This window comes from Cricetulus griseus, chromosome 2 (genome assembly GCF_003668045.3).
Source record: "Cricetulus griseus strain 17A/GY chromosome 2, alternate assembly CriGri-PICRH-1.0, whole genome shotgun sequence".
In the NCBI taxonomy this organism is placed as follows: Eukaryota; Metazoa; Chordata; class Mammalia; order Rodentia; family Cricetidae; genus Cricetulus; species Cricetulus griseus.
Window position 1 is genome coordinate 176,550,787 of NC_048595.1, and position 21,578 is coordinate 176,572,364.

A 21,578-nucleotide genomic window follows, 5' to 3' on the forward strand; every position below is an offset into this window, starting at 1 on the left:
AGCCAGAGCATAAACAGGATCACAGCCTATCAGCACCAGAGAAGCGAAGTCAAGACATTCTCAGCATTTCCGGCGGGGACCTCCAATGTCACCGGAAGAAGGACCTGTTGCTAAGCTTCAGAAATATATGCCACTTTGAACATGGCTGCCTCGCCGTGACGTAGCCACACCCAATATGGATACAGTGGGGGCCCGCCCAGGCCCATCCCCCGATGACACTATTTCCGAAGGCTCCAGAGGCGGCGGAAGCGGAAGCGCTGCAGAGGTGGGGGCGGCAGCAAGAGTCTGTCGCGGTTCTCGGTCCCTCTCAGCAACAAAAACAGACGGAGGGCCGGCGTAAGTGAGCCGCGGCCTGCGAGGCCTTCGCGAAGGTGGAGGTGCGCGGTTGTGGGCAGGTGGAGGGGTCCGGGGCTCCCACCGCCCAGACCCTCACTCCCGGGCTCTGGAACTCTTGGGGCCTAGAGCGACCGAGGAAGGAGTGTCTGAATATGTAGTCTGGCCTTGCAGGCCCTACTTGCAAGGCATCCAGCTCTCTATTCCGCCATGCAGAGCCTTCTCTGGGTCTCGGTTTCATCCACGAAGTGAGAGGTTTGCCCGGACTTTGGGCCCCCTCCCCCAACACACACTCTGGGCGTCACAAATTCAACGATTTTAATGTTGAGTCGTTTAGGCCAGTACATTGAGGAACGCCTGCCCTCAGTAGCTCTCGTATGATGCGGCTAATTCATCGTGTGAAAAATGGGAGACCCTGTTTTTTTGCCCCATTGTTGATGTTTACTTGGTGGTTGTATTTTGAGTAGATCCCTTCATTGTTTTGAACCTGGAATTTCTCATCAGTCAGATCAAAGTGTTGGATTAGACACTGGCTTAATCTCCTTTCCTACCCCGGATCCCGTCACAGATGGGAGATAAGATAGCGTTTCTGTAAAGCTAAGGTTTTTCTGGAGGTGGGAGAAATTGGAACGTGGAAAGCACATCATCCTATGTGATATAGAATGCGAAATAGCTATTCATGTGATTTTAACGTTGTTTGAGAATTCCATTTTTAGATGACTGAAAGTGATGTTGCAGTTGTACTGTGTTTGGTTGAAGGGTGCTGTAGTGCATATTGTAGAGTGCTATCTTCCAGGCTTAACAGCCATCAGTCCTTGTCATAGCCTCTGTGACTTTCTGCAAAAGGCCCTGCATTGGGCTTGCTATTGGTTGACGTTCCTTCATCTAAGGAGGTGATGGGGGATGGGTCATAGGGCCCTCATTTGAGATTCAGGACTGGCCCTCTTGTACCCGCCTGGCCATTTGTATGTAATTCTGCCCTAATTGCACATGGCCTCTTTAAAAACAAAACAAAACAGGGGAGGTTTCCAGAATAAAGTATATAGTCTGGGAAGGTTAACTGAAGGGGGAAGGACTCCATGGGTAGCTATGAGGAAGCTGTCAACCATACCAGGTGAAGATTTGACAGTCTGCTGCTTTTGAGTCCACCAGTCCCCTGTAAGTAGCCCCTCAGTCATGCTCTGTTATTAAGCTCTGTTAATAAACACATTAGTTCCCCTGGGTAACGTTTGGTGGAATTGCACCTTAGTTTGTCACTGGGGCCTCATAAGGGAGATTAATGTCTCCCCAGAGATGGAATTCAGACAACACTGTGTGTTTAAATGGTCAGGTGCCTGAGGTGTACATTTTATCTTTAGATAAAAGGACATAACAGAAGAGAAAAGGAAGACTAGTTTTCACTGAAGTTAGGTGATATAAAAATTGGTCTTGGATTGGAATTGAAGGCCTAGATCCTTATTTCAGAAATGATTCCTTCTGCCTCATGACAGACAGTATATCATCCTGATACTCATTTTCATTAAATTTGTAAAGTAAAAGTTGAACTAGATTCCTTGCCCTTTTTATCAATATAGCTTTGCCCCCCTCCCCACTCTCTCTTTAAATCAGAAGTGTGGTGGGTGGATGACACTTTTAAGGCAAGAGAGTATATCCTAGATAGTAGATACATAAAATGATCTGTGAATATTAACTAGATGACTTGCAAAGTTACTGTGACATAAACTGAAGCCAACAAAAAATAAAGAGGCATAAGAAACCACAGACAGGAAAGACTTTGGCAGTGTAAGACCATTGGTATGTTTTCAGAAGATCTTTGTTCTGTGTTTATGTTTGTTTTTTAGGGAAATGAGCTGTCATTTGATCTTAGTAAATGGAGATGATTGAGTAAGAATTATCTCAATGAGGATAAGCCACATGGAAAGGCTTTGCTGCCACCTTGTACTTACCAAACTGTAAATATATGAGGGAGGGGATGGAGGAATGAGTAGATGCCAGCAATCAAGAGAAAGCAGTCTTTTAAAGAGACTTGCCATTGATTAGATACAGGTTGAGATGTTGATTCACAGTTGTGAAAAAAAATCTTAATAGATCTGCATTTTGGGCTAGTTTCATAATGTTAGTTTAGGTCTTCTCAGTGAAGTATTAGTATAAAACAAATGTGTGTTCCAGAGTGTCTCTGTGAGATGAGGGAAGGATTCTAATTAGTAGGCCCTGATAAAGATGCTGACAAGGTAGATCAGGTAGAGGAAGACTGTCAGGGTTTAAGTCCAGGAGGTAAGCTATTTGTAGGCACAGGTGATTTCAGAATTTTGCACCATAGTTTGCAGTAATATATATGATGGAACTACACAATTAGAAGAATTTAATTACAGGCAATGGAATGTTGGAGCATTAAAGCTGCAGACAGACACAATTTGGGGAGCAACCCAAATGAGTTTGTCAGGTTATTATGGTATCCTTTTAGCTGAGGACATAGCTGAAGAAGAAGAGGAGCCTTAGACAAAGTATGTTTTAGAAAGACCTAGTTTCAAGAGCACTGGCAAAGAACTCAGGCTTACGACTCTGCTTGGGATGCCTGGACAAAAATGGAAGAGTCCATGCTTAAGCTCTGGTAAACAGGCATTCTTTGGCATGGTGATGGACTACCTTGGTAGCTATGGGCTACTGTGTGGAAGCCTAGCTTTGTGAAGAAGGGTATGGTCAGAATTCTCATAGCATCTTGAAACCCATCTCTAGGCATTGGGGTGTAGCTCTGGAATGTGGAGAGACAGCTGTGGTGGCCGAGGATTGATAGTCATAAGGTCTGGTATGTAGGCCAGGAAGTCTGAGTCTTCTGAGGTCTGACACTTAATATTTGGCTCCAGACAAGTGACATCCCAATTTACACTCTGGTTCTTTGCTCATCTGAAAGAGCCTCTGAAATTTTTTTGTAATTCTGTTGGCATGGGAGTAGTAGAGAGAAGTGCCACTGTCATATTCTCAGATGAGTTTGTAACCCACAAACTGTCAGCAGTGTGCCTAGGTAACCTCTGAGGGCCCTTCAGCATGTAATATTCAAGCATTGATTATCATTTCTGTCAGAGTAACATTTCTTACAGGTTCAGAACCAGCCAGAGCCTCCAAAAGTTGTTAGCCTTAGAAACAATGCTTGGTATTTTAAAACAGCATCATCACATATTTCTGCTTATGTGTTGTTGATAGTCGCATGTCCCTCACCCTCATGACTCAGCTAGGTCTCTGCTGCTGGTAACTAGACCCTCTTTTAACCTGCTACTCCTAACTTCTTGGCATTTCTCCAGGGAAGCAGTGTGTTTAGTGGTATGGGGATGTAAATGGTGGGAAGAAAGGAAAATAAAGGCTTGTCATGGCAGTTTCCTTCCATTGTTACTGCCGCCTTTTATTTTTTGATACAGGGTTTCTCTGTGTAACTTTGTAGACCAGGCTGGCCTCAAACTCACTGCCTCTGCCTCCCAAGTGCTGGGGTTAAAGGTGTGAGCCACCACTGCCTGGCCTCTTTACTGCTTTTTAATAACTCTTAACACGAAGGGAAAACATGATAGTCTTCTTCCTAGAGAGCTGTTTTCCTACTTGGGAATTTGTATCATGAATTGTTCGTTTTCTTCACCTGAGGGAGACGCTCAGCAAAGCTTAGCTTGATATTTGAGGTAAAGGAGATGATGTCCAGTTGAGTTGAACAATTCTGTTATCTTTTGTCAGTATGCACTGGGCTGAGGAAAAATAGCCAAGCCCTTTAGTAAAGAAGATTTTTTTTTTTTTCTCATGAATGTTTCCAGAAGTACTTGGTTGTATTAGAGAGGACTTCCGTTTGGCTATAGGCCCTCCCCTGTCAACCTCTTGATGTAAAGATCTGGTGTCCTCCTTACAGCCTCTCTCACCTGACAAGTATGCAGTTACAAGAACACATGTTTAGTTATAGGCCTAATAATGTAAGAGCTATGAATATCCTGTGAGTCCTGATAGTTTAGATTCTTTTTTTCTTTTGTTGCTGGTTTTTGGTTTTAAAAACAGATTATAGGCTAAGTAGACTTTTATAGACATGTCAGACACACCTGTCTTCTATATATCTTCGTAGTTTAGAGTTCTAAACAACTGAATTTTGTAAACTTAGTTATTAATGCTAATTATTTGAGAACTTTAGGCATACATGGGACAAATATATGGGACACTGGGGATTACTAATGGCTCAGAACCCTGAAAAATAATAATGCATAATCAGAGATAGAGTCACAGGAGGAAGGTGCTTTAAGTGCAGTAGATGCAGTGGGGAAAAGGAAAATGGGTATAGTAACTTGCCTTCATTGAGCTTCATTCAGATCCAGCCAACTTGCCCAGTCCATACTTGAGAGGGGGAGTGTGGAGTGAGGAATGGCAAGTAAAGATGCTAAGGAAAAGACAGGACACAGAATAGAGTCAGGAGGGCCATCCAGTGAATACTGAATGTGGCAAGTTTATTCTTCAGCATTCTTAAATACCCCAACCAAAAGGGGGAAAATGGCAAAAGACTTCTGTATACAAGGAAGAAATAAACTTTCTTCCTTAATTCTCCAAACTTGGTAACCACGCCTTAGACTAAATCTCTTCCTATCTGGCCTTGAAGGTTAAAAGTAACCACACCTCAGACCAAATCTCTTGTTATTAAGACATCTATGACTAAGACCAAACATCCTGCATTAGCCATGCCTTAGATCTTTAGGTCTTATGACTTTAATCTCGAAAGAATAAGGATAGTTTTGAACTCTCTGACCTTAAGTCAGATGAAGAGAGGCCATTTTTATGGGACCTGACAAACGGGCTTAGGAAATGTCAGGAGCGTGTCATCTGGAGGGCTGTCAAAACTCTTAAACCTGAAGCAGGTGTTCAGTACCTGGAGGATTGCTCTGAACATCTGGGCAGCCCCTTGCTAGATTAGGCTCCAAGAGTTAACTGTTTTAGAGGGTTTTTTTTTTTTTTTTTTTTCTTTTCTTTTCATGCTGGAGATAGGTGTTGTGTATGTTTTTATTGGGCTAACCTCTGATGGTATTTACTGAGAGGTTATTGAATATTGTAGCAGCAAATTGCTCATAGGAATTTGAAATGATTAGTGGATGCATTTATTATGAGTGAAGACTTGTTGCCTGGAGGTGAGATTGAGACCCTTTGTTGGCAAGAATTGTGACCAATAGACCATTATACAATTGCTGTAGAATTTTATGTTATGTTCCATAGAGTACAGATGAAAGAAGTTTCCACAAAACACCTAAAATTTAAATTGGATTTTGAAGGCTAATGGTTTCTAGACTAGGGAGAAGGGGTGGGGGAGACTAAAGGGATATGACTATTCCAGTCACAATTGATGACATTTGAGGAAAGATCCATGCTTAGAAAGCTGAATGGATGCTGGTCTACTGGAGTGTACCAGGGAATCACAGGTAAGGGATGGAAGATGAGATCAGAAAAGTAGCTAAGACTGGATTCGAAAGATCCTTACCCTTTAGGAGTCAGGGTTCCGTGGACACTGATTTTCTTTCCTTTCCTTTTTTAATTTTTAAAGAAATCCTATAAGCATGCTCAGTCTGAAAATTTCAAATGATTGAGGTGAATATGAAATAAAAATAAGTTCCTTTTTCATGTTCAAATCCACTCTTATTTCCTTGAAGTAACCACTGTTATTATTTTGTCAAAAACATTTGGCATTTACTCTTATCTAGATAAAATCATAGTTGAGGCTTAGTCTATACCTTGCTTTTGATTTTATTTCTTAACTTAGTAAGAAATCAGAGGATGTGTTGAAAAGCTAGTTGTAGGTTCAGTGTAAAATGTGGTCTGATAAGCATTTAGTAAATGAATGACCTACTGAAAGCCTGAGCAGTGGCAGCATGCTGATACCAACAAGAACTCGTTTCAGTGGGGAAGAAGAGACCAGGACACAGACAAACACAAGAATATAGGATTCATTTAGACTAGAGTTTGCTTTCATTTATTGCTGAAGCAGAGAATCCCTTGGAGCTATATGCATTTCGGGAAGCTGTGTCCTTCTGCTCTGAGGTGCCCAAGCTACCCGAGTGTAGTGCATGCTCACTTTGACTGCTCTTTTCATCATGATAAAAACTGGCTTTTCATCATGTTGAGGATTAAGAACTCTGCTAATAGTTCAGCCTCCTCTTACTTCCATCTTACTCACCTTCTTCATCCTAACACCATTGGTTTTTCAGTTCTTTAAAACAGATTTCTTCCCTGAGTTCAGCACATCTGGGGAGTGGAGGAAACCCCGAGTGTTTGAGGCCCTGAGTGAATGTATGTTGTAGACATGGTCGCGGCTTCATAAAGACCCTAGCATCAGACCCAGAGGGAAATGATAAAACCTTCCCTTTTGGCTCATGCATGGATGTTAATAATGTATGCAGAAAACATCCACATAGCCCTCTTCCCCTCAGGATGTATAAAGCTTGAAAACCTTTCCTCTACAGAGACTTTGTGCCTATTGAGATTAACTAGATCTGTTTCCTTAGTCTAGCAGTACACCATAAGCCCCGCCTCCTATTCACTCTGTAAGCACACTGATCATTTGGGGTGCTGCGGTTTCTCCATCTGAGATCCCAGCCCACCTGACTCTAGTATTTCTGTCTGCCCCAGTGAGACCCAACTCCCTGGGAGCCGTTCGAGGATATGCAGGCACATGCTACTGAGACTTCCTAGAATGCCCCCCCCCCCACTCCTCTACTCCCTTTTTGCCCTATTTTCTGATCATCCCTTAGATATCATTTCAGTTGTCCTTCCCTTCAAAGATCTAGAAGTGAATGAAGTTGGTGTGTTACCAGTGCTACTTTGAAACTATTTGCTTTTTTTTTTTTTATACCACTTGTCTCAGCTTGGAGTTCTAAGGTCATTTGCACAGTTCCTTATCTCCTCTCTGGCTTCCAAGGTCTTTTGTTGATGATGGTGAACTTACTGCAGGCACTTGGAAGTATGTGAAGGCATGTCTGAATTAAAGAATACCAGAATAAATTTCATTTCACTTGTCAGCTCTGTCCACAGAACCCCATTAATACCGAAGAGATTTATATTTCATAACTGTTCCATATCTGGACCATCATCGATAACACACTTATTTCCAGACAGTCTGACAGTCTGAGTGTTACTCCCACGTACATACCAATAAACAGAACAAAACAAAATATGCTGTTGCTCACCTCATGTTCCTTCCCTCTTACATTTCTCTTACTAAGGATTTATTTAAAAGCCAAATGTATATGCTTTATACAAATGAATTTTCCCCCCAGAATTGCAAATTCTGTATGATTTTTTAAGGAGAGAGAGTCTATAGTTTTATTTTATTCTGTTCACAGTAGGTATGGTTTGTCCTCACTTTGTAGGTAGGAGAATGGAGAATTTAAAAGGTTCCTGTCCCGAAAACAGCAATTTGTGGCAGATTAAAACTGAGAGCCTTAGAATCTCTACTGTGCTGGGGTAGCTTTTATGAAATGTTGGATTCCTTGGTACTAATGGCACACAGATGAGGGGGCAACTTCAACTGAAAGCTGAAAGGTTCACGTCTGTGAGTTCCCTTTACACATTAATTTTGGATGCATGTTTAGAAACATAAGCTGTCAGCCTGAATCAGTTTTGTTACCTAGTTTAATGATCTTACTTTACGTACTAAGGAAATTGATGCCTGGAGAAACTGAGTGAACCAGCTGGGTAGGAAACTCCAGAATACAAATTAGAAAATAGGACTTTATTCTTGGGGCTTTATTCATGCTAAATAATTCATATTTATAATCTCAACTGTCCTTGAGGAAAAGATATTCTGTGTCTTTAGAATAGAACAAATGAATACTTTTCTAAATTTGAATATGTACTGTTGTAATAACATCAGTATTTTAGGCCTTTGACATCAATAATTCCAAATAAACATTATTTTAACTCATTTGTAATAGGGGCAATTTGGGGTTTGAGTGTGGTGTGCTGCTTTACACTCCTACTCTGTTTGCTTTTCAGGTGTTTTGAACTAAAATCAGAGGAGATTGTTCTTTGACACTAAGGGCAGCATAGCATGGGGCCACGGAAGAAAAGCGTTAAAGTCTGTCTGGTGGACAGTGAGGACCCAGAGGAAATGATAGCAGATGATACAAAGGACTATATGAATCAGCTGTCACATGAAGTGCTTTGTCATATTTTCAGGTGAGATTTTCTTTGGTCCACTTTTATGTACCTGAAACACAAAACTAAATAATAGGTTAAGTTTTATTTGTAGGCTTCTAAAAGTTTTATCTGAAGATTCCTGTTGTGATGATACAGTGATTACTTAACATATTCCTTAACATAACAAAAAAAAGAAGTTGGTATCCCTTAAGAAACCTTACTTTTGTTGACTCAAAATGTACTTAATACTTTTATAGTATTTTTTTTATTAACTTATGAAAAATTAGGTTTCATTATGCTATTTTTCAAATAAATGTTTTTGGTGTTCACCCATCCCCTGCCTTCCCCACCCCACTTCCTATGTGCTGTTTCAACTCTAGATTTTAACCACATCTATCATAGAAAAACATACATTTCTTTTTCCTAGGGAAAGTTTGATAAAACATAATCTTGATTTACTTTTTAAAGTTGCTCAGAACTTATAAAACTAACTCAGGCAAATATTTTGGATAACAGTAAAAATACTGAAATGGTATAAAACTTGATTTAAAAAGCAAATAGTATTTTTTATTGTATATTTAATATGTAATCATATTCTAGAGAGTTGATTAGGTTATGGCTAGCAATAATGTTTTTTGGTGGAAATTTGACTTTATTCTCTTTATTTAAATAGCTTTGAAGAAGGGCCAGTGGTAGGAAAACAGTACAACAGAAAAGTATTCAACATACTGCATAGACGTTTCTCTTAGAATTAGCATGGTTCTTAGGAATTACAATCAACTGCAGCATGTTGTCATTGTTCCTCTTCCCACTTAACCAGCTGTAGGCAATTTTGTATGCTTAGCTTTTCTGAGGCAGTTCTCACTACTTTTAAAATGGCATAATAATAGCACCTACCTGATGAGTGAGGATTCCAGCAGATAATGGAAGACACGCTCTGCTGAACTTTGATGATAATGTAGTTTTGGAACTTGTTACATAGTTGTTACAAAGGTAGAGTTGAAGGAATCAGTGAACTATGTTGCAGATTCATCTGGGAGACTGGTGGCAACAGAATGCAGTCTTGCAGCTGGTGCCTCCTTGTCACAATAGCTGTTAGCTAGAGGACTAGGGGCAGGGTGGCACAGAGGAGAAAAAAGAAACTGGACCACTTGGGTTGTGTGGCAAACAGAGTAGCTGTTTGTATACCTTGTAATGCAGTTGTGACACAACACCCACTGTGTAAAAGGTAGCTTCCACTTGACAGTCTAGGTGTGTGTGGAGGAGGGCTTTTAAGAGACCAAGGTGAGGTTTTCTGCTATTTAAAGGTACATGTTAGTGTTACTAGAAACAGATTGGTTGGGACTTTAAGGAAGAAGGTGAGAAGAGAGAGGACGTCACAGTATTGCCATAACTTAGTGCATATGTGTTTGTTGGCGGAGAAATAAAGGCTTTTCAAGGAGCAGTGATAGTTGAGAGGAAAGTACAGGGACAGTAACATATGATGTTGGCTGTGTTCAAGTCTCCATTCTTTATGCTCTCTTCTTTCTTGCCTTGTCAGTGTGCCTTCAAATGTGCTAAATGTGCTGAGTTTTTTTTTGTTTGTTTTCTTCTTTGAATCATTTTTGCCTTATGGTATGCTTATTTTTAATTCTTTTTTTTTTCCATGAAAAATTTTAGGAAGTATTGCAGGTTTTATCAGCTGTCACATGGAAAGAGTTCAGCACTTTATTTAGGTGCTTGAGTATTTTTCGACCAACCTATATTTACTTAAAAGCCAAATGGAGGTAGAGCATGGTTCAGTGGTTAAGAGCCGTTGTTGCTCTTGCCAAGGGTGCAGATTTACTACTTAGCATCCAGTGGTATGGCACAACCATCTGTAACTCCAGTTCCAATGGATCCAACACCCTCTTCTGACCTCCAAGGTCACCAGTGTGCATGCTGTACACACACACACACACACATATATATATATATATGTATATATATATATATATATATATGCAGGCAAAACATTTATACACATAAAATAATAAAATAAATAACTAAAAAAATTATAAGCTGAATGACATTACACATGTTCACCTTAAAGTGCTGTACATGTTCCTAAGACTGCACATCATTTGAAGGGTAGTGGCATGGTAGAGGGAGAGAAACTGCATGCATCCTTGATTAATACTTCTTTCCATTACAAAGGTACCTCCCCCTGCAGGATATCATGTGCATGGAATGTCTTTCTCGGAAGCTAAAAGAAGCAGTTACTCTGTATCTGAGAGTTGTCAGAGTTGTGGATCTCTGTGCAGGGCGGTGGTGGGAATATATGCCCAGTGGTAAGTAGAGAGTGTTTTAAGGTACATTTGCACCCTGTCAAAATGTAACAAAAATGGTTTCATAGATGGGACTTCACTTATTTATTTATTTGTTGGTTTGATAACCAGTTTATGACATGAAAATGGGAGGACTGTGGAGGGAGAGAGAAAGTGAATCTAGCAGGAGAAAGGGGGAGCAAAAGATGATGGGGAACCCATGGTATACATGTGTGAATGAATATTCCCCAAAGAAGCCCTTTGTTTGTATCCTTATTAAAATAGCAATAAAAATGGCTGCCTTTCATTTAACAGTAATCTGTTAATTACTATGTTTTGCTGTTCCTTTAAAATCATGCTTTTAAAAAATAAGATTCAGCCTGTAAGACTTTGAACTTGGATTGAGGTTGAGTCAGACAAACTCATTAACATGAGTGAAGTCCTTACCTAAGCACAGAGATGGAAAGCTGAAGAGATAGATACCTTGTTGTGTTCTCCTGGACACACAGAACAGACTACATACATCTAGAGTACTGTACTGTGCAGCTTGCAGATCTGTGTCCTTTCAAGAGACCCTCAGAACTCTTGCCATTCATACACAGTAGTCACCAGCATATACAGTCTCGAAAAGACTGTTGCAATGCCAGGCTAGAACTTAGCTTAGAGGAAACAAAACACAGTTGTCTGTAGTTGCTTTGGACGCAGTACGAAGGAAAAGTGTTCAGCTACTTCTAGACAGTGACAGTTTGTAGTAGGCAAGAAGTCAGCCAAGGCAGCATGAGAATAGTTCCATCGTTCTCTGTTAAGTTTGCTTTACCAGAGGCTGAAAGCAGGATTCTGGAGTACAGCAGAGGTCCTGTGTGCGCCAAACTTAGCACTGACATCATGCCACTTAACCACATCAGGGAAGAATCTGTGTGCACATGGCCAGTTTTCAGACTGTAATAAATACTCCAGAGCCCAAAGCTTTTCATTTCTGTAGTGAATATAATAGAAAATGGAAGCATGTAGTCTGTAGCCTAGGAGAAGGTCACATTAAATATGTGTAATACTATACTGGCCTAGTCTGGAGTTTAAATCCTGAATCATTTTTTAAGATTGGGTTTCATTGTATAGCCTTGACTGGCAGAACTCAGAATATAGTGCTTTAATCAAAGGCATGTGCCACCATGCCCAACCAAAGCCTCGAATCTTGACAGAAGTATCTGATGGTTCACATATGTGATCTCTTTGGAAGCACATCCTGTTTTACCTAACTTTCCTCATTTATGATGGTTATAGTATGTGTAAAAAGAGGCTAACATTAGGTAGTGCTCACATTAGGTTTTGAATTCTAACATTTCTAGTTAATTCTGTTTTTCCATTTGTAAATGAGATGATAATCTACTTTATCTGATGTGTTGTTAGCAAATGAGAAAACATTTAAATAGTTAACTTTAAATGGTTTAGCCAGTAAACACTACAAAAGAGTAATAGGGCCCATTGTAAGTATAGAGAGCAAGTAATGTCTATCGTTACTTCTTACTATTCACTTAGTTGTTGAAACAGACTTGCTTATAGGCCAGGCTGGCTTTAAACTTACTATTTGGTGGGCTCAGGATAGCCTTGAATTCCTGACCCGCCTGGCTCTTCCTGGTTACCTTTGTGATTTCCGTAGTCAGCAACTCTGGGTTAGCCCTCTACAAATAGAACAATTTTTAAAGAAACTTAAGTGCTTTGATTTAGCACTTAATTTAGTTAATATTTTATTATCAGCAAGCAAACTGTTGGCTTTCACATGCCTTTTGAAGCCCCAGTAATAGAAAACATGTCATGCCTGTGACTTGTCTCCATATGTGTTTAACCAATAGCTCCTGCTGTGGAAGCTTGCCCATCTTTGTTTGCATCTTGTTTATTCCTGCCACAAAGCACAACTGGCCTACCAGATACAGTTTCTCACCATCTCAGCATCTGCTCCTATTCAGTTGTTCTTGTTTTCTCAACCAGCTTCCTTTATTTTTTTTAATGAACTGTCTGAAATAGTGGGGAGTAACAGTTACACATATAAAAGAACAATTGCAAGGAAATGGCTAGAATAGGGTGAAGTTAGTGAAACATTGAATTTCTTAGAGGTGAGGATTATATCCTATTTTTACTTTGAGTGTTCTGCAGAACTCGAGGTTTTCTAGAATAGTAGCTATGGAGGAGAAAAGGCTGGGTGGTAATGTGATGAGTAGTCCCTATCACCCTCCAGTCCGTAAGTCTACATTATTTAAGTTAAATATGTGTTGTTAGGTGAAGATTTAAATACCTTGACAATAGCCAGAACATAAAAGGACACAGTAGATGAAAAATCTTAGTTGTAAAGTATGCTAAACATGCAATGGAATCTTAACCAAGTAGTATGTGTGACACATTTTCCATGTAATAAGATGAGCATATTTTCTGTTGTTTATTCAGTTTATTCAGCTGTGGCATTTGCTTTTATAGACCTTTCAAAGCCCTTCTGTTTGAATTTTTGTTGAATCTTACAAGTGCTTAGTACATATTGATGAATGAATGATGTCTCAGTTCTAAAGGCTTCTGACCTTCTCAGGCTTCACAGATTCCAGTTTCCTCACACTTTTGAAGAAGATGCCAGATGTTGAGCAGCTGTATGGCCTTCACCCTAGATATCTCGAGAGGCGAAGAGTGAGGGGCCATGAGGCTTTCAGCATTCCAGGAGTCCTAGAAGCTTTGCAAGCATGCCCAAACTTGGTGGTAAGTGTACTGGTGGAACACTTGAATATCAGCTGGTTGATGAACTAGTAGATCAGAAGGACTGTGGAGGAGCTTGTTCACTCACATGCAAACTGCACACTTAACAAACTTTATCTTAAGTTCCATTGCATATTTAGTGTCTTGTATAGGAAGAGACCCTTTGGATATGAAATGAAAGCCTTCCTTAAGCTTGTCATGGTGCTATTTTCTAGGGTGTAGAAACATCTCATTTGGAGTTGGTAGAATCCATTTGGACATATATGCCGCATGTTCATATTTTGGGGAAATTTCGTAATCGTAATGGAGCATTTCCAATTCCTCCTGAAAATAAACTGAAAATCCCCATAGGAGCCAAAATCCAAACTTTGCATTTAGTTGGTGAGTACCTGCTTTCTGGTTCACTTGTCATGCCTTGAAACAATGTATAACTGAATACTCACTGAAACAGCTAGGAAATTTTGAAGATCATGTTATTGATTGGTTATAGAAAAAAAAAGTGCTTGTGAGATGTGTATGAAAGCTCAGATTTTCCACCATTTAAAGATCTCTCAAGGGGAAATGTTGTTCTTCAAGCAGCCTGTTGCCATGTTGAAGACTTCTGAATCTTTTATTTTTTTGTGTGTTCCATCAAGCTAGAATCCTGCCCTTGCTCTGATTTTGCCCTTTTGAGGAGGGACCTCTAATACAACTTTTTGAGAGGAAGCATTTTTTTTATTTAGTTTGTTGTCTTTGTTTATATGATGTGTGTATGTGGGACAAGTGAATATAGTTAGTTCTCCTTTCCATCATTCAATGGGCTCTGTGGATGGAACTTAAGTCATCAAGCTTGCATGGCAAATGCCTTTATTGCATGGCAGGTCTAAGCCACAGACTGTGTGCTGTCTGGCACTCATTATAACTACTGAAACTTAACAACTATACTTTTAAAATTTATTTAAATTCTTCTCATTAAACAAACAAAAAAATGAGTCATGGTCTATGAAGTTCATGTTGGCCATGAGCTCTCTCTATCCATCTTTGTCTTTCTAGTTCCTGAGTGCTGCCATTTTGGGCTGAGGATATGGCCAAAATATTTTCAGTTTCATACTTTATTAGTATTTTAAGTTTATATTTTACTTTTAAGTTTATATTTTATTATTCTGTTAATGTTAGTATTGAATATCTGCTGTATTCCAAAAATTACTCCAGATATTGGGAATGTTCTGAGGATCTAGGAATTTTTAAAATAGGATTAGATAGTCATAGGAGGACATATGTGGGATAGGGTCAGAAGGACAGTAAAGACAGACCCCTCTTATTTGTAAGATTGTTGAGTAAATCTGAATAAGGATTCCAATATTTGGATTTTTAAGTGATAAAGAGGTTATACTTATGTAATATCTGAAGTTTATAGTGTAACTTCACATTCTCCATAGTGCTTGTACCAGTTACTTAAAAATATAAGTATTTATAGGTTTCACTGGACTGAATTAGTTATGTGATTGACTCATAGCTTTGAGTCATTACCACTGTATGGTGGTAATGTGAAGAAATGCATATTGTCCTTTGTTTATAGGCTAAATTTGGCAGAAAGTAGGATTGATGGCTGTCTTTGGATCTTTCTGGCCTTGCCCTTTGACTCTCTTAATAGCCAGCAGGGCCACCTGTGGTAGACACTAAGTTTAATTTGTGAATTCTTTGCTTCTTGGTCTGATTTTCCCCCTTTGGTCTTATCCCCATTTTTATTTCCCGTGTGTTGCCATATGGTGTGTTTACATAGTAAAAACCAAAGTACACTGCAGACAGGTTCAGGAGTAATCTATGTAAGTGATTGGAGGGGCATTCACCAGAGTTTATCTTTTAAAGAACCAACCAGTTTTAAGTTCTGTGATTTTGCTTTCTTTAGCTATTCTTGTTAGCAGTCTGACAATAAAAGTGGCATTGTGTTAATTTTTTCAGCTACTATTTGTTAAGTACCATCACCTTGGACCCTTAGATTTTTCTCATAGCCTTTTGTCTAACATACAGTGTTTTAATTGCTGGAGCACATTTCTGAAGCTACCTCCTTCCATTTAGGTTTAACAATTACCAGTCTTTTTCTTCCATGTCTCCTGACACCTCCCCATTGCATACCCTTTCTCTTTTCCAAGTTGAATTCTCTGTGGATATGTTTCATCGAAGGCATAAAATATCCTTAATATTTTGAGGTATTAAAATTAACAGCTGTCATATTTTTGTTCTTAAGGTTGGGGTGGCTTATTCCACATATTTATAAATGCCTGCAATGGATATACTTGTTGAAATGACTTCAATGTGTATCTTGAAATTGCTGCCTACTACGAACCATAATATAAAAACTTAGCTAGCTTTAGCTGAGAAATGTATCTTTCTTACTGATGGCACAGTAGTGGTCATTGGCAGCCACATAGTATTTATGTAACTCATCCTCCATCTTCATAATTGTGCTTTTAAAAATGCACTTTTACTTTGCATCCTGTAAGATATGGTTATGGGTTATATGTTTTAAATACAGAATAGATTTTAAGTCCCATTCTTTATAATGTGGTTTCTGTAAAAAGTTCTTAACCAGCCTGTTTTACATAAGCCAGATTTGGTAGGCTCTAGTTAGGTCATAGATCTCCTTGAAGGATAGATTGTCAATTGAAAACTGGACTCATGAACATACTGTATAGAATGCTGTTTTTGTCATGGTCTTGTTCTTTTGTGTATATGCTCCAGGGGTCAATGTTCCTGAAATCCCCTGCATCCCGATGCTAAGGCACCTATACATGAAGTGGGTGAGACTCACTAAGCCACAGCCGTTCAAAGATTTCCTTTGCATCAGCTTGAGAACCTTTGTCATGAGGAACTGCGCAGGTAATGCTATATGTTAGGCTTGAGTTAAGCATCCACTCTTCTAAAAGTGTCCTGGCAAATCTGCATTCATACTGAAAATATGGTATTACTATCTGTTTCATGACTTACACATCTTGTGAATGCAGCATATCTTTTGTTGTGTGGGCAGTAGGAACATAATCAACCTTACCATAAAACATAAACTGCAGATTGTCTTGTGTTTTATATATAAGCTTGGCTTTCAGTTCATTGGATTGTTTTAATAAAGCTCAGTCTTTGTAGTCTCTGATTTTCTAAACATTTGGAACAGTTATTCCACCTTAAGCTTTGTTTTTATGATGTTACAAGGCTGAACAGAGCCTTTAGTACCCAGTCTGTTGTTGGCACTGTTAAGGGTGTTCACCCTTCCTCTGACTCCTTTCTGACCCCCTTCCTGGTCACATCTGCCGTTTACTGCCACTCAGATGTACAAGCTACCCTGAGGTTACCCTGCATTATTGTTGTCTTACCCTGAAATGTGTGCTGCTTTTCAGCTTATGTGTGTTCCTTGGGGACTGCTTTTCCTGACATCTTTCTCTCTTCTCTTTTTTTTCCTTTTTACTGAGTGTAGTATGTCTTACTTTGGTACTTCATATATTTGGCCTTTTTATGTGTTCAGAATTCTTTATATGCTGTCTCTCCTTTGGAAGACTTTTAATGGACAGAGCTGTTACTTTTGGGGGCCTTTCCAATATCTAATACACTACTGGACATAAAGAGATGCTGAAATGATAGAGAAGCTCACTTGAGTGAAAGATCAAAATTTTCCTCTTGAGATTTTTTTTTCTCATTTATTATTTTGAAATGAAAATTATTGAGTTAAGTGTATTTACAAAACATAGCTCAGCACTGTTTTTGAAAGATTCCTGTGCTGAGTAAGTATATGGTTAGCAGACTAGCCCTTTGATTTAGTAAAGTAAGAAGCGCTGACAGCCACCAATAATACATCATTTTAATACAGAGGGTTTATAGGCTATTCAGTTTACTTGCTGTCTTGAAAAAAATCATCTTGGAAACAGCTTATTACATTAAGATTTGTTGTTGTTTACTTTTTCCAGGGCCTACAAATTCCTTGAAATATGTGCCCTTGGTAACTGGTCTGGCATCTGCCCGGAACTTGGAACACTTAGAAATGGTTCGAGTCCCTTTCCTGGGAGGTCTCATCCAACATGTGGTTGAAGACAGCTGGAGATCAGGTATTCCTTTCCCTTACTTACAAAGCAGTTTTAAAGATTAGCTTTTATTTCCTTCAGACTTTGTTTACTTTTTTAAAAATAATGCTTATATAGTTTTCTTAGCTTTCTCTATGGTATATTTGATGACAGTACACATCTGTGAGCAAGGCTTGTCTTGTTCCATAATACACTGGAGGGTCAGGATTTGGCCAGGAAGCATCAGTCCTGCACTTCCCTCATGGGTTTCCAGCATTCTCTTTGTCTTCAGGCTTGAAGTGTTTAACAGCACGAGTGTCTGTTTGGGGGAAATAGCTACTAGGGAAAATTCACCTTGAGGTAATGTGGTTGCAGATACAAAGCATTTACTTTTATACAAGTAATTATTTCCTAAAGCATGTATAACTCCTTTACCAAAAGTTCTGAGGTAAAGCTTATTTTTGTTCTGTTTTTCTTTACCAGGTGGTTTTAGAAATCTGCACACTATTGTTTTAGGAGCTTGCAAGAATGCCCTTGAAGTAGATCTCGGCTACCTCATCATTACTGCTGCCCGTAGGTATGTTTTGTTTTTACCTTATAGTTTTTGTTCTAGAATTAGAAGTTTTAGAAAACATGGGGCTAATGTAGCTATAAATATTTGTGTATAAAATTTCATCATGTCTTATTTGGATTTAAAATACAAAGGGGCTACTTAAGTAGCAGGTGGTTTTGTCTTCATGTTTGTCTAACTTAGAACTAACTAGAGCCATTTGGACTGCATTCTAGGTAGGTCAGCCCTAGAAGGTCATATGGTATCATTGCACAGGAAAGCAGTGCCTGAGTGTAACATGAATAGAAGTTGGTGGCCCTCTCTGGAACCATTCCCCATCTGTACTTGGTTTCCTGAATTGTTTTAGTTGATGATAAACTTTCTCTTCAGAAACCTGTCTTAAACTATCTTTTGCAGTGTTGGACCTCCGCATCTTTTAATGTGTCTTCATATCGCTTTATAGTATATTTGGTATTTTCCACCTCTCAGAAGTCTACCTCTACTGACATTTTTATATTTTCCTTAAGTTTGAATTTTTCTATCAGCTTATTAAAAGTTGTTTTTACCAGTAGAATGCTAATTATGAATAAAATGAAACATAGCTGCTTAAGTTACTTTTACATACCACAGGAGTGTATCTTTGTTAAAATGAAGCATTAACACTAGCATAAAAAAGTGTCCCAATATTCTTCTCTGATACCAGATATACTCTATCACACTTTTATTTTTATTACTGTGTGTGACACACACCACAACATGAATGTGAAAGTCAGAGGACAGAATGTTGGGTAGTCAATTCCCACCTTCCATTGTGGAGTCTTCAGATTGAACTCAGGTAACTCAGGTTATTGTCTAAATGCTCCCCACTGAGCCATTCACCAGCTCTACACCAGCTCTACACTGTCAACCTGATCATGCTTAGGGAAGGAAAAAAGGTTCTCGGACAGGTTCTAGGGTTCTTACTCCATGGTTTATTGTTACTGATTGCATAGCTCTAGTGTATTGCCTGATGTCAGGCTGCACTGGAAAATAGAAACCTCAGGTTTTGTTTGTTTGGTTTTTTTGTTTGTTTGTTTTTGTGGTTGTTTGTTTTTTAATGGAAAGAGGGGAAAGTTATCCCTTGTGATAACTTTAGTAAAATTAAAAACTTGTTTCCAAGCTCTATTATCAGGAAGAATCTAATTTAGTGTTTTAACATGTTTTTATGTTTGTAGGTTACATGAAGTTCGCATCCAGCCTTCTTTAACCAAAGATGGTGTCTTTTCTGCCCTGAAGATGGCAGAATTGGAGTTTCCACAGTTTGAAACCCTTCATCTGGGATACGTAGATGAGTTCTTGCTACAGAGTAAGATATCATGTTTTATTTCCTGGATTTGCTGTGGGAAACATGCTTGATAGACTAAAATCTGGATATTGTGTGCCCTTATTTTTCTGAGCATAGCCGGATCTAATGTCTTACATGCTTGCATGTCTGTCTTGGAGAAGAATCATTTTGTTTAAACTTAGATATCTTGACATCGTCTTACCTGTGGCTCTGGTGTTAGCATGCTATTGGGAAAGTAGTGATTAACACTATGTCAAGAAAATCATTATTTAGGTTTGCAGTTGTTTCCACTTCACTGTTCACATTTCTTTGCAATTCTGCTTCATTTTTTCATAGAATGTCACTCATAGTTCCATTATTGAATTTGACCTGTCACATTTCTTGAAGCTTTTTATGATCTCCTCAGATGAGGTCAAATTCTTTGCTCATATTTTGTATTTCCATAATAAGCCTGCTAGGATTCTAAACTTTGCAGATACTGTGAGCACACGGTGGTTAGTATCATTTTATAGTAATTACTGCTGACTTGGTAACATTTGGAGTATGCATTTACAATTAGGAACTCATTCCTTGGGGTTGAATTTAAGTCAATAAAATTCATTATTCAAACTGTTTTCCTTTTCCATTTGTAAGATAGTTAAAAAAAATTTCCACCAACTTGTTTTCATTTTATAAAGAATTAATTTGTTTCTCAGATAATTTACAAAAATTCTTGAACATCCAATTGTTGTACAGATGGTTTTTGTGTTTTCTTTGGATCTAATTTGCATCACAGAACATAGAAAGTTATAAATAATATTGACCAAGATAGCCTAGGTCAAAACATAGGACAGTCTTGGGGGGCAGAAAAAAAAACCCATAACTAAATTCCTCGTTCATTTCAGTATATGTAATGGCAGTAGCAGTTGTGTTTTTATTAATTTCTTTATCATTGAGGTTCTCATTAGTATAAGTGTAGAATTCTTAAAAAAAAAATCAAAACACCCATTTCTAGAAAATTTAATGCTGGAACCACTTTTAATCTGTGTAGCTTGGAAACTCTCAGGTTTTACTAGCATAGCATTAGGAGGCTAAGAATGATTTCATAGAAAATGAACCCTTCCTTGTTGAGCTTTTCTGGTTGTGAAAGAGGCTGTTATCCTCTTTTTGGAGCATCTGTATCCAGATGCCCTCACATCAGAATCTAGTCTTAAAGCCCATAGCTTAGCAACTTCCCTACCTTCTGGTGACCACCTTTAGGTCTACAGAAGGGTTGGGTTAAAATCCCCCTTTCCAGGGATAGGCAGTGCTTTCTGTGTCTATACCATTACTCTCCTATGTGTTTCTTCCCCCTCACCACACAGTCTCAGTAGTAAATACTACTTGACTACCATTAGTTCACACTTTCAAAGCAATTAGTGTCAGTATCTTTCATATTTAGCAGTCTGTTGGTGTTGGCCTTTTTACAAGGCATTGCCTTCTAGACTGTTCAGCCTGTCCGTTATATGGACTCTGCTTCTCCAAAGATTGCCAGGAATTCTGTTTCAGGATAAGTGTTAGATGCCCTTTGAGAGATCATCTTAAGTGAGATAAAAACTAGGAAGCTAGTTCAATAAGTACACTGCTTGCCAGGCAAGCATGGGGACCTGAGTTCAGATCCCCAGAACACACATCAAGCTGGATGTGGTTACACCCATCTGAGAATTCCCAGTTCTGATGCCACCTTTCCTTTGGCAAGGTGAGACGGGGAGTAAAGAGATTCTCTGGGTGTTCTTGGGACAGCGAGCTTGGTATCAGTGAACAATACAGCCATCTTAGATAATGTGTAAGACAAAGACCTATGGCAGGATTGTCTTCTGACCTCCACATGAGCACAGTGGCACATAAGAGTCACTCTTGTTCTTTCTGTCTGTCTTCTTAGTAATTCACATCTTGAAACAGAAAGATGAAGGAATGGTACCCTCTTATAAAACTGGAGTTGCTTTTTTTGTCTGGCAAAATAGATAAATAGAAACATGTCCTCTAGCACTTAAGAATGACAGTACCAGATTGGGGTGATGAATGTCCTAAAAAGTGGGTGCTGTATTAGGAATAAAGATGGTTGGAATTCAGTGACCTAAGGATACTTGGAGAAGGATTCTTTCTTTACATGGATTTGTTATTTCAGAACTTTATGTGAAGGTAATCAAGATGTAAAACTC

General features: G+C 38.9%; 1 protein-coding gene across 7 annotated transcripts in view; it reads left to right on the plus strand.

The window, feature by feature from the left end:
• Positions 1-226: 226 nt before the first annotated feature.
• Fbxo38 (F-box protein 38) overlaps positions 227-21,578 on the plus strand; it is a 44,480-nt gene continuing 23,128 nt past the window's right edge. For 4 of the 7 annotated variants that reach the window (XM_027402769.2, XM_027402774.2, XM_027402773.2 and 1 more), the window contains exons 1-9: positions 227-377; positions 8,332-8,514; positions 10,651-10,784; positions 13,336-13,499; positions 13,712-13,877; positions 16,218-16,355; positions 17,432-17,569; positions 18,008-18,101; positions 19,289-19,419. In XM_027402769.2, coding sequence (XP_027258570.1) covers positions 8,387-8,514; positions 10,651-10,784; positions 13,336-13,499; positions 13,712-13,877; positions 16,218-16,355; positions 17,432-17,569; positions 18,008-18,101; positions 19,289-19,419 — 1,093 coding nt within the window. In that variant the 5' untranslated portion in view covers positions 227-377; positions 8,332-8,386. Of the gene's footprint in view, positions 378-1,472; positions 1,492-7,706; positions 7,889-8,331; positions 8,515-10,650; positions 10,785-13,335; positions 13,500-13,711; positions 13,878-16,217; positions 16,356-17,431; positions 17,570-18,007; positions 18,102-19,288; positions 19,420-21,578 lie in introns of those variants that run through there. The other 3 variants (XM_027402770.2, XM_035440123.1, XM_027402771.2) reach the window with 3 other exon arrangements.